Source organism: Lagenorhynchus albirostris, chromosome 10 (assembly GCF_949774975.1).
Source record: "Lagenorhynchus albirostris chromosome 10, mLagAlb1.1, whole genome shotgun sequence".
NCBI lineage: Eukaryota > Metazoa > Chordata > Mammalia > Artiodactyla > Delphinidae > Lagenorhynchus > Lagenorhynchus albirostris.
The window spans coordinates 76654223-76667462 of NC_083104.1; the positions used below are offsets into that span (position 1 = coordinate 76654223).

The 13240-nt window shown below is 39.1% G+C and overlaps 1 protein-coding gene across 1 annotated transcript in view; it reads right to left on the reverse strand.

The window, feature by feature from the left end:
• Positions 1 to 12635, reverse strand: part of RHAG (Rh associated glycoprotein) — a 41394-nt gene extending 28759 nt beyond the window's left edge. The window contains exons 1-3 of the mRNA XM_060163929.1: positions 12473 to 12635; positions 1864 to 2047; positions 1169 to 1319 (exon numbers count right to left, since the gene is read on the reverse strand). Coding sequence (XP_060019912.1) covers positions 1169 to 1319; positions 1864 to 2047; positions 12473 to 12635 — 498 coding nt within the window. The remainder of the gene's footprint in view (positions 1 to 1168; positions 1320 to 1863; positions 2048 to 12472) is intronic.
• Positions 12636 to 13240: the final 605 nt, after the last annotated feature.

Sequence of the window (13240 nt, forward strand, 5' to 3'; positions counted from 1 at the left end):
ATTCTTCCTTGATTCCACAGTCTAAATTAGATCTTTTAGGTATACTCCTTCAGAGCCGCTCTATTTATTTTTTCAAAGCATGTGTTGCAATTTATAGTAATATTTTTGTGTATGTGTGTGTGATTCTATAGGTAGATGGTTGAATGTATGATCATTTGTTGGATGTCTGTCTCCCCCACTAGATTGTAAACCCTATGAAGACAGAGACCTTAACTATTTGTTTGTCACTGAATCACCAACACATGACACCTAGAAAGTTACCAAAAGTATTTGCTATTGAATTACATGTTCAATAGAGGCATAAATAAAATACTGGAGAGTGCCCAGAAATATTCTATTTATTTTCCTTGGGAGAATCAATGAGATTTTCACGGAGGAGAAGAAATTTCATCTAAGCTTTAATAAAAGGCTTTGAAAGAGCTATTCAATGAGTAGTTGAAATATAAATAGGAATTGATCATTGATAGAAAATGTATTTTAATAAAAAGAGTTGTAGAGCTAGAAAATTCTGGATTTGAATCCAGATTCAGGCAAGTAAGTCATTTAGCATCTGTGATCATCAGTTTTATTGTGTATAAATAGTAACATCATAATACCTACTTTACACTGTTGTGGTGATACTGCAATTAAATAATGTTTATAAAACTCCTGGTTTGGGCTTCCCTGATGGCGCAGTGGTTGAGAATCTGCCTGCCAATGCGGGAGACACGGGTTCGGGCCCTGGTCCGGGAAGATCCCACATGCCGCAGAGCAACTAAGCCCATGCACCACAACTACTGAGCCTGCGCTCTAGAGCCCGCGAGCCACAACTACTGAGCCCGCGTGCCACAACTGCTGAGGCCTGTGCGCCTGGAGCCTGTGCTCTGCAGCGAGAGGCCACTGCAATGAGAAGCCCGCGTGCCACAACGAAGAGTGGCCCCTGCTCGCTGCAACTAGAGAAAGCCTGTGCACAGCAACGGAGACCCAAAGCAGCCAAAAATAAATAAATAAAATTAATTTAAAAAAAACAACAACAAAAACTCCTGGTTTACAGTAGGCACTCAAATGATGACTATGAGTACTATTTGCTATGGTATCACTGTCACCAAGGTTTGTCCCTGAATATAGTGGGCATCTAATACATGTGTTGTGATGTTCAAAGCTAGGTAAGTATCACTAGAACACTTACCCCAAATACCTCGACAACCAGATGTTCATTGACAGCAAAGACAGCAATTTCTAAAATTGTCATGGTCAGCATTTGGATTGGACTTGTTTTTCCCAGGACAGCTCCAAAAGAAATCAGAACTGCGGCTGTACTGAAGTCTGCATTTATCATGCTGAGGGAAGAAGAAAGAAGACATTGAAGAATAATGCACACCCCACATATATGAGTTGTAATGAACTATAGCATCACCCTGTCTAGAGTTCAAGGGCCCTCTCCCCACCTGTCCCCATCAGGTGCTTCTCCCAGGCCTACTTTTATCCTCTCCCACATTCTTGCCCACCCCCGCCTCCAATTACCATACAATCTTTAGTTGCTCTCACATTTCCTTTAACCTCCCTGTTCTTTACCTCATTTAGGGTTTTACCTTAATAAGGTAAAGGAATAATAATAATTATTATTACCTTAATAAGGAAGGAATAATAATTTTATGGAAGGAGATTTCTCATACCCTTAAGGTCAAATCATAGTGGATATAGACATGAATGTATGGTCCAGTTCAGTTGAGCAAGGCATTGATTTAGGTCCTTGGATCTCAACGATCTTCTATCATGGAAAGGAAACAATTTGCGAGCTAGTTCAGAGGCTGACTGTCAAGAGACTAAGCAGAGAAACAATTGCTCTGAAAACACAATGGTTGGAAAATAAGGGGTGCTCACTTTTTGATTTCAATGTGGAATTTCTCTCCATGGCTCTGCAGGATCCCCTGTGCAATAGTGCCCCACTGGAGGCCCAGAGCAGCAATGAGTAGGTTGATGCCCATACTGCTGAAGCCATATTTTCGCAAGAAGGTCATGAGGAAGCCAAACCCAGCGAATATCATAACATGCACATCTTGGAAGACTGCAAAAGAGCAGAGGAAAAAAAATCTGCATAAGGGGACCACTGAGAAAGTGTTACATCATAGCATATTCCATTTACTAAGTGCTACATTCTTTTCAGAAAACACTACAAAGGGAATGTTAACTGGCCTGCCAAAGGCTGGGTTCAAGTGCCAGCTTGGTTACTTACCAGCCAGGAGACCTTGGGCAAATTATTCAGTGTCTGAGCCTTTTCTTGGAAGACTATGCACTATCATACCAGTGTGTCTTTCATCCTCTCCCTGAAGAGTTTTCCATTACTTTCCACCTGAGGAAAACTTTGCAAAACATAGTGCAAGTATCACCCGCTCTTGCAGACTTTCCCAATATTTCCAGGGAAAATTAATATTTCCTCTTGTCTTTCCCAAACCTCAGCTTTAGTATTTGTCACATTGCATTACCATTTATTTAGCACGTATCACACCGTAATAGTTATTTGGTGAGGTGTCCATTGCCTGCACTAGATTGTGAGTTTCCCGATTGAAGGGATTAGGGCATACTCATCCTTTGCTCCCTTGAATCTGTCATAAAAGCGTGCATATAGGAAAAGAGGCAACATTGACTAAATGAATGAGCTGCTGTCTTTATCTATCAAATGTGTATAATAGGACCAGCCCTGGAAATCTTACTAGATCATTATTCAAGTCATATGGGATAATGTCTTTGTTAACATCTAAGCCAACGGAAGGAAGGCTGTATCCTCTTGAGGAACAGATACTTGACTTGGTTCTGGACATGTAGGCTGATATCCCCCAATTGTATCACGTGACTGTGAGACCTTGGGCAAGTCACTTATTCTCTGGGAGCTTCAGTGTTCTCATCTGCAATACTGCAAAAGCTATATTTCACATTTCCTGGGGCTGTAGGGAGTGCTGCCAGGTGACAGCTCTCCCTTCCCTCTGGGAAACACTCTTATACAGGTCACAGGCCTTCCCTCGGGAAGCCTGAGCCCAGTGACTGATTCACATGTGCATCCCCTTGCCTTGGGAGAGGGCCACCTGAAGCTAGACAATCCCAGTCTCAGAGTTTCTGGTGGGGTCAGCTGAGGCTTCTCTCTCTGCCCAAACACTTCTGCTGCAGGTGTTGATCATAAGACACTCCCCAATAACCTTCTTTCAGGCTAATGTCGCTCTTAGAGTCTGTGGCACCTTCCCTTTGGGCTCCCCTCGTCTCTGTAGAACTGTCCTGACTCTCTCCCCAACACAGCTTGCATACTACATTTTTTTCAAACTTTTCAGATTAAATCCGATCAACTAATCTGTGGCAGTGATCACAGACCCGGAAGTGGATGATGATGCTGTCTTTCCAAAGATTCCCAGTATTTGAAAAGGGCTGGTTGGAGCCGTGGGGACTTACCCTACCATCTTACTCTATGACAAATACCAGGACAGACAGAAGTTGGCATCATAGACTGAATTACGAGGTTCCTTTGGTGGTCTAGAAGCTAGTCTCACTTATATATGAGTGCTGCATATGTAATAAAGAGAATGAGAAAACCAGACCAAACTTGCTGATTCAGGTACACACAGTGTCATCATTGTTTCGACTCCATCCACGCAGTGAGCCTTTTGGTCATTTTATTTGTTGGTGCAACCTCCCAAGACAGTTAGTCTGAGGAGGGTGAAAACGGAAAAAGATTTCTGAAGATTCTCTCTCCTTAGCAGCTTTGAGGGAGGTCTCAGAGAGGAGAATGCTGCAGTCTTATTTTTTTTCCTAGTGCGATAATGCCTATTGGCAATAATCTGACTTATACCCGCATTCTGGATGCCCACCCTCATCTCATATCTTCCCAGAGAACTTCAGAATTGGGATTTTACCTGACCTGCCGATGGGTAACTGTCAACTAACATCAACCTGTTTGATTTTGGAAATATAGGTGACCACATGCATTCATCTATTTTTACAGATTGTTTTACCACCATTTAAATTTTTTATGTAAACATTTGATTTAGATCATAGACTAAGTTGGAGTGGAGCTCAGAGAGTATGCGTGACTTACTGTTTATGATTTTCCTAGACCTTTCTGCAACTCAGTTTTCTCCTCTTTAAAGAACAGTTTGGATTAGATGAAGCCCAAAGTCTCTCCTAGCTCTATAAGTTGTTTCATTTATTTTATTTTGTTTTTAGGTCAGGACTCTAAGATCCAGAGAAGTTAGGTGAGTTGTTTATAATCACAAAACTAAAATAAAAATAAGAACCCAGTCTTACTGTCTTCACTGTGTTGTTTTCTTTTTTTTTCATTACGCCAAGTTGTTTTTCTAAACATTCTTTTCTTTTTTCCCGAGAGTACTCTCGTTCCTCCTGTCATCAGCTGATTTTAAAGTGTGCAGTAACCAACTAATTAAAAAATTGTTTTAACTAATTTTGTAATGTCTCACACTGGGAGTAATAATTATTCAGATTCTATCCCCCTCTTCCTTTGTTGGAAAACCAGACATTATATAGAGGGAGGAATTTCTTGTATTAACAGTGCTCCACTGTTTCCCACCCCTCCCCCAAATCTAATTCTTGTTACTGCTTTTCGCCACAAGGGGGCTTTAAGAACCTCATCTAAGAGAGCTTACAAAGTTGAGAAGGCTCTTGACAAATAATGATTCTGTATGAAAGGTATGGATAAAAAGGTTTATAAACAGGATTGTGTATTGTCTTTCATCCTGCACTAGGAATTTTTTTTTGCGGGTGGGGACAAAGGAGAGGGTCATGAGTTTAGTTTTATGGTGCAAGACTCTGCCATTAAAGGAATTAAGTATCCTCTTCATAGAAGGAAAAAGGGATTTCTTTAGTGATTGGAACTTTTGTGAAGTCTTCTGATGGGTTTTAAAGACTGCCAAGACTTGTCTAAATCAGATATTCTCAGTAGCAGGCAATTTTAAAAAATTGAAGTATAGTTGATTTACAATACTGTGTGAGTTTCAGGTATAAGGCATAGTGATTTGCCTTTTTTAAAAAATTTTTTTCAGATTATGTTCCATTATAGGCTATTACAAGATATTGGGTAACACTCCCTGTGCTATATAGTAAATCCTTGTTGCTTATTTACTTTATGTATAGTAGTTTATATCTGTTAATCCCATACTCCTAATTTGTCCATCCCTGTTCCCTTTCCCCTTTGGTAACCATAAGTTTGTTTTCTATGTCTGTGAGTCTGTATCTGTTTTGTATATAGATTCATTTGTATTATTTTTTAGATTCCACGTGTAAGTGATACCTTATAGTATTTGTCTGTCTCTGTCAATTAGCAGGCAACGTTAGCCTCTAAAGTAAACTTTGCAACGTCTGGTATTTTTGTTCTATATTTTACTTCACATTTATCTTGGACTAGGGTATCTTTTAAGCCCCGATAACTCAATGTCTTTGAAATGCAACTGATGATTCCAACTCTCCCTCTCCCACCACCAACCAACAGAAAAATGAAACAGAACCTTCTTTCTCCTCTATTTCCTGTATACACGTGCTGCCTAGAATGTCTGCCCCATCCCACCTCCAACACTTTTTCTTCTTTTGGCCACGCCACATGGCTTGTGGGATCTTACTTCCCTGACCAGGGATTGAACCCGGGGTCCTGGCAGTGAGAGTGCCAAGTCCTAACAACTGGACCGCCAGGGAATTCCCCTATACCCAACATTTCTTTACCTGGCATACTTCTAGATGACCCTCAAGCACCAGATGCTCTGCACAGTGTCGCCGGGCACAGCTGTAATGTTGTGCACGTCCCTCTGGTTTTATTTCATTTGTTTATGTGCTTGTCTGTGCCCGTTTATCATCAATTTTTCTTTGTTTCAGTGTGTTATAATCTATTACCGTCATACCATTATTATTTTTAATGCTCTATTTATCCCCAATTTGGCTAGCTGGTGCTCTTTCAAGTAGGATCTTGTGTTCTCTTGGCACGCCCCCATTAGTCTTTATACACTTGGCTTACATTGAGCTTTCTTTGCCCTGACCTGGAATGAGCCTCTGAGTGGAAAATGGTAGTTAGAAGGCAAGATATGGGTTCTATTTGTGCTCATTGCTTCCAGTCCTTTTAAGTAAACAAAATGAGTCAACTCAAAGGCAGCATACAGGAGGCTGGTATCTTATTGTTAGATTATAAAACACAGCATGTTAATTCAAGCATTGTATCACTTAGGATAGCAGCAAACAATTTCCTAGGAATCATTTACCCTGCACTTTTTGTAACCTTTTGCCTGTCACGTATATCTAGATTTGCTGAATCTTTTGTAATAAATGAACGGAATGAGGAATTCCCTGGTGGTCCAGTGGTTAGAACTCGGTGCTTTCACTGCCCTGGCCTGGGTTCAATCCCTGGTCAGGGAACTAAGATCCTGCAAGCCACGCGGCGCAGCCTAAATAAATAAATAAATAAATGAACTGAATGATATCTGAATATCATATATATAGGAGCATATTCTTAAATTGAGATTTTATAAATAAATCATCGTACTAATCTGTTGCTGGTATTGAAATTCATAAAATAATTTCTAGTGCTGTGTACATTCGTTGCCAGTTTACCTATATCTTCAGTAATTCTTCAAGTGTGATCTGCAGACATCATGGGCATCTTGGAAACACTTTCAGGGAATCTGAGGTTAAAATTATTTTTATGATAATTCTGATTCAGGATGTTATTTGACTTTTTCACTGTGTTGATATTTCCGCAGATGATGAAAAACAATGGTATAGAAAACTACTTGTACTTTAGCTTGAATGAAAGCAGTGGTACCAAACTGAATTAGTAGTCTGGTATTCTTCCTGACCACACACTTGCAGTAAAAAAAGCCAGTTTTACTTACAAATTCCTTGATGAATCAGTAAAAATTATTAATTGTAACTATTGACCCTCTCATACATGTCTTTACACGTAAAGCACTACTGAAACATGATGGTTGTCTCAGAAAAGAAAAAGCACGTTTGTTATTGTTTGAGTTATGAACTGAGTGAGCAACTTTTCCACAGAACTCCTTTTTTTTTTTTTTTGGAAAAAAGATTGATATAAACTATGGTTTTTCAAATGGGTATTAACTTTTTCTGAAAAATGAACGAAGTGATGTTGTGATTTCAATGAAAAGAACTCACAGTATTTGTTGCCAGTAATACATTTTGAGTTTTAAAAAAACCCTTAGAATTCCACCAGAAACTAACACAACATTGTGAATCAACTATACTTGGTTAAATAAGAAGTAAATTAAAAAATTAGAAGTAAATTAAAAATTAGAATTTCAGAAAATTTATGTCTGCCACTACAAGCTTGTCAGCTTTCTGAAACTTCTTGGGGTTTCTGGTGAGATTGTTGGTGATATTAACAAGTATCCTGTTTTGATATTATATAATGAAATATGTCAACATTTGGAGTATCTGCATAACTGTGAATCAGTATTTTTTCAAATGATCAGTGTAACAAGATCACACATGGGATCCACTCAAAGTTCAAGATAGACTAATGGGGGCTTCCCTGGTGGCACAGTGGTTGAGAGTCCGCCTGCCGATGCAGGGGACACGGGTTCGTGCCCCGGTCCGGGAAGATCCCACATGCCATGGAGCAGCTAGGCCCGTGAGCCATGGCCGCTGAGCCTGCGCGTCTGGAGCCTGTGCTCCGCAACAGGAGAGGCCACAGCAGTGAGACGCCCGTGTACTGCAAAAAAAAAAAAAAAAAATAGACTAATGGATTCTAATGTTTAACAGAGGACATAAAGTTCATTGATGTGGTTTTAATGTCCTGTAGGCATTAAAGACCTTGTGTTTGTAGAATCTCTAATAACATGTTAACAGCCTTCAAGGAGCCTTCTCCTTAAACTTTACTTTTCTCTAGTCTTGCTATGTGTTAGCAAGGATTCGTTGACAGTCACAGCCAAACGTCATTCCTTTATCAAATTATTTGCCTCAACAAACTGGCCAACACTTTGCTGGGTGCCATGAAGGCCAAAAACCGTGGAGTGTATCTAGTTCCTCAAATGAGTTTCTCTGGGATCCGTCATGACATGCAATGTGATATTCAGGTGTATTGCCCACTTCCGTAGTTGTGCCCTGGGATGGGAGCAGATGCCAGGATTGTGTGATATCACCCCTTTCTCTGCATTGCATAGTAAGGAATGCAAGAGAGGAGAGAGATGAATAAAATTATATCCTATTGAATTTATTTTAAATATAAATTAAGGTCCTACTTTATTTATTTGTGAAAAATTCATAGCTTTCACCACACTGCAACTGAGAACTGGTGAAAGTCCCTGTGAGCTTCTTAGGCAGGAAATGAGCCTCTTCTGTGCTTGAACCCCTGAACTTGGCACCATCCATGGTGCTGGGTAGGTGCCCCCAATTGTTTGTTGACCTGACTTGAACTTTGCTTCTTAGTGAGTGAATATTTAATAATCTTCTCTCCAGTGACTTATGCTGTTGCATAAGTTTGATGTACATCAATTGTTTGAAATGTAGGAAAAAATATATAGGTATAATTAGTATAATTGTGTGGTTTCTAGGGCTGTTCTACAAAATATTTTAACCAGTGATAACATAGCTGAACTGGAAGATGAGTACTAACCAGAATTTTAGATCTTGGGAGCCACCTTACAGAAGAGAGAACTTTTAATTGTGTATAGACTTGAGTTATGGGGAGCATTTTGAATGAGTGAAGACTGCCTTCCATGTAAAATTTCACTTTGTGTTCTGTGTAATGCCCTTCTTCTGGGCCCCCAGGGGCCTCTATTGCTTAAATTCTTCTTCCCTTATCCTGCCCCCTGCCTATGTCCTGGCTTCACTGCCCTTATAGTGAGGAAGATGTTGTGGTTTGTGTGTGTCTGTGTGTCTGTGTTGGCTGTTGATTGTTAATCATTTTTATTATTGGCAACTGTGATTTGATGTTTCCTCAAAGAAGTGAAAAAGAATCCTGCCCTAGATATCATTTTTTGATCCCTCTCTTGTTTTCATGTTTGATACAGCTGATATAACAGAAAATCCTTTTAGCGATACTTTCAAGTTATAGCCAGAATTTGACCATTTCTCGGAACTTCCTCCATTATGACCTTGGTCCAGCCTACTTTCATATCTCTTCAGGATTACTAGATGCTTCTCGTAATATGACTTCCTAGTTGTTCCCTTGATCCCCTACAAACTCTTTTCTACGTAACATCCAGAAGAATGTCTTTAAAACTTAAATCATATCATACTCCTCCTGTCAAAGTCCTCCAATTGTTTATCAACTCAGAATAAAAACAGTTTGCTTACAACGGTCTACAAGGCTCTGTAGCATCCGAACTCTCACACTTCTGAGTTTGTTTTCCCTGCTTGCTCACTGCATATACTAAATACCCCAGGGCCTTTGCGCTTGCTGTTTCTTCCATATAAAATGTCCTTGTTCCGTTTCCATATAGCTTATTCTCTTGCCTCTTTTAGTTCTGTTTAATGTCACTTCGTATCAAAAAGACCTATCCAGACTCTACATTAACTGCCTTTCTCAATCAGATTTCTCATTTAAACCATGGAACAAGATAATGATTTAAGTAACTATTTTCTAGTTCTCTCAAAGATGGTACAGGATTGGTACCACTGTAGAAGCACAGAAGAGAAGTTAATTAATTGTATGCAGTGGATGCCTTGGGCTAGTAAGACTTAATTCATTCACATAACCCTGGTTGAGAAAGGCTGAAAGGATATCCCCCTGGCCCAGGTACATCTATTTTTTAAATATTGCTTTGTTTATTGCTGTGGCATTTTATTACCATGTGAGTGTGTTAGTGTATGGCTGTGTGCTGTGTGTATGTATAACATACAAGCAAATATATACATGTATATATTTGCTTGTATTATACACAGATATGCATATGTATATGTATGTATATACACATATGTACATATATGTATATATGTGTAAATGCTTTTCCCCTCCCAGCACAGTACATATGTGAATATGAATATATATATACATATTGAATATATATCTATTCATATATATATATATGTGTTTGTGTGTGTGTGTGTGTGTGTGTGTATATATATATATGGTCCAGGTTTCCCCACTGGAATGTAAACTTTATAATGAAATAGAGCAGGACCCTACGGTCCTCCCCCAATCCATGTTCTCCACCTGCCTTTTGTCTGTGGAAAAACTGTAGCCAAAGAATAAGTTTAATAGAAGTGAGAAAATGCAGAAGCAAAGAATAGCAGTTCAAAAAGACTAAATAATAATAGTTTAGTCATTAACCAAAGTCAAGGACCTTTAGTTCCTCCTCATGGGCTATAGATAATATCCTGAGCCACATGCTGTGAGTTGCCTTATAGACACTGAAACCCCGGCCAGGTGGAAGAAGTTAACTACATGATGAACAGACTGTAGCCATGACATAAGCTGTCACAATTCTGAGAATTGGCCTCAACGAAATGGGAACAAACCAACCCTGGAACTAAAGACTAACAGTACTTAAAACAATCAATATGACACTGATCAAACCACTGATGACCAATATCAAGAGGACTGTCAGAGCTGACTGTGCTCTTTCTGCATGTAGCCCCCTCCCTCCGTCTGTAAAAGCTCTTGCGCCCTGATTGTCGGGGGGCGGGGGGGAGTCGGCCTTTGGACAGGAGTCTGCCCTCCCCCTCAGCTGCAGCATCTATAATAAAGCAAACTTTCCTTTCCACCAAACTTGCTTCTTTATTGGCTTTTGAGCGGCGAGCAGCCAGACTCCACTTTCGGTCATAGCAAGGGCGTGGACTTTGCTGGTTTTGTTTGCTTTGCTTTATTTACTGCCTAGAGCCTAGGACCTCAAAGATTGCTTGACGAGAATTGGGAGCTAAATAGATATTTTCTTAATGCATCATAAAATGAATGAATTTCTATGTTCCTTGCAAGCAGAGTATAAAGGCTATATGATTGCTAGGCAATTGAAAAACATGACCATGTTTAGTAACTCTTCTCTCCAACTTGGCTTTTATCTCAAATTCTGAATTGAAGTTTTACCTATGAGTATTGACACTGGCACTGAGAGAATTCAGCCTGAATTATGCAAATTACAAAGCTTTTGATCTCTTAAGATAACTTTATTTGAATAACACTAATCTTAGATTATATTTTTGGCATTTTGTTTCTATGCCATACTGCAGCTCTTCATTTACATTTGTACCGAACAGTGGAGTCTTACAATAAAGACATCTTACTTGTTTTATCTTTGAGTAAGTTTGCTGTAGCACATGCTTGGTGCATAGTAAAAAGGTTTACTGGATGAAGAAACGAAATGTACAAAAGCATACAGAGTTGAACAGAATTCTTTTCTGTTTTGGTGTTCTTGAACTTGCAAATTATAAAATTCTTTAATCAAGAACCCGTTTGGATATCTATGTAGTGTAAAGAGAACTAGATTTGGACCCTGAGTCTCTGACTTATGGTCCTAACTCTGCCCTTAACTTGCGAATGTGCATTTTGGCTGAGTCGCTTGGCAACTCTAGGTCACAGTTTCTACATGAGACTACTTCGCATTATGTAAACTCCCTCAAAAATGTGTAGGAATGAGAGAACAAATGTCATATTTTCTTTAAAAAGCTTAGACATATGCTATAGAACTATAATAAATATCGCTACAAAAATAATTGAATAAATTAATAAAATTTAACACTTAATAAATAATAAATACTAAAATTATTTGTGCCTCACTGAATAAACAGTCTATATAACAAGATTATATCACAACCTCCCTCCCTGGTTAACAAGGTGATGAATATGCCTGGCTCATAGTAAGCAGTCAGTAAATGGTAGTTATTATTTTTATACTAAGTATTTTATAGCCTGCCTGTCCAAACTTGAAACTATATCCGTTCTTTCCTCCAGTTGCCATTCCCAGGGAAGGGTCCTGCTTTTAAAATATGTCAGGTAGTTCACACGTTTCTTCTCATCTCAGAGGAACAAACGGTCTTCCTTTCAGAATATTATAAAGCCTTGAGTACATCATTTACATCCTATATCATCCTTAATACCCCTTCTTATACCTTAAGGCCCTTACATGAATTCCTTCTCAATATTCCATTTTGTTTCTACTCTTTCTCCTCCAAAGTTAACTTTGAGTCTTTTTTTTGGGGGGGGGATATTTTTATACCTTGCAGAACTAGTGATGAAGGGAAAAATAAGGTCATTTAGCAGCATGTAGGCAACACAAAACACTGATCAATTATTTACATTTTCAGCTTCTTGTTCTGATATTTTAATAAACACAGATTCTATCCAAACACATTAAATACAGAGACCAGATGCCCCAGCATAAACTTATAATAACCTTAGCACTCAGAACTATCACATAATTCTGTAAAGAGCTCCCATGTAGAGTGCTAGGGGTTACGGTATTCACAGACCTCACATTTTGAGAACCTAAAATGGGTCCACATTCTGAGAACCCAAAAATGTACAATAAGAAGCAGATTGCTTACTCACGAGGATACAGGTCAAGGTATCTGTCCACATCCACGGTAGGTGACTTGGTGCTGTTGGGCTGCTGGGAAACGTTCTGATCCGTTTCATACTGAACAAATAATCCAAATAAAACAATCATGGCAACTTCCAGGCCAATGGCCATGAGAGGGAACGTGAACCTCATGTTTGTGGCAAAGGACAGAGGCACACTGAGGGCTTCGCGGTCTGTGGGAGGTTGATAAGGACAGAAGGGCTGCTCTGTGTGTAGAATTAGGCTGCGTGCTCAAGGCACTCCAGTGACATTGCAAGAAAAAAAATGAGCAAGACTGGTGAAAACGCCCCATCCACTGGAGTGAATTATGCTCTGTAATCAAACTGTTGTAAATGCTGGTTTGAAGAAAATACAATATAGATTGAAAGAAGCCAGCTGATGGAAATGATCTATTGCACACAAGTGTCTAGACTCTTTTCCCCTTTTTATTACATTTTTAAATTAAAAAAATTTTAAATTAATTTAAAAAAATTTTATTGGAATATAGTTGATTTGCAATGTTGTGCTGTACAACAAAGTGAATCAGTTATACATATACATATATCCACTCTTTTTAAGATTCTAGTCCTGTGTAGGTCATCACAGAGTACTGAGTAGAGTTCCCTGTGCTATACAGTATGTTCTTATCAGTTATCTATTTTATATATAGTAGTGTGTATATGTCAATCCCAATCTCCCAATTTATCCCTCCCCCAACTTTTCCCCTTGGTAACCGTAAGTTTGTTTTCTACATCTGT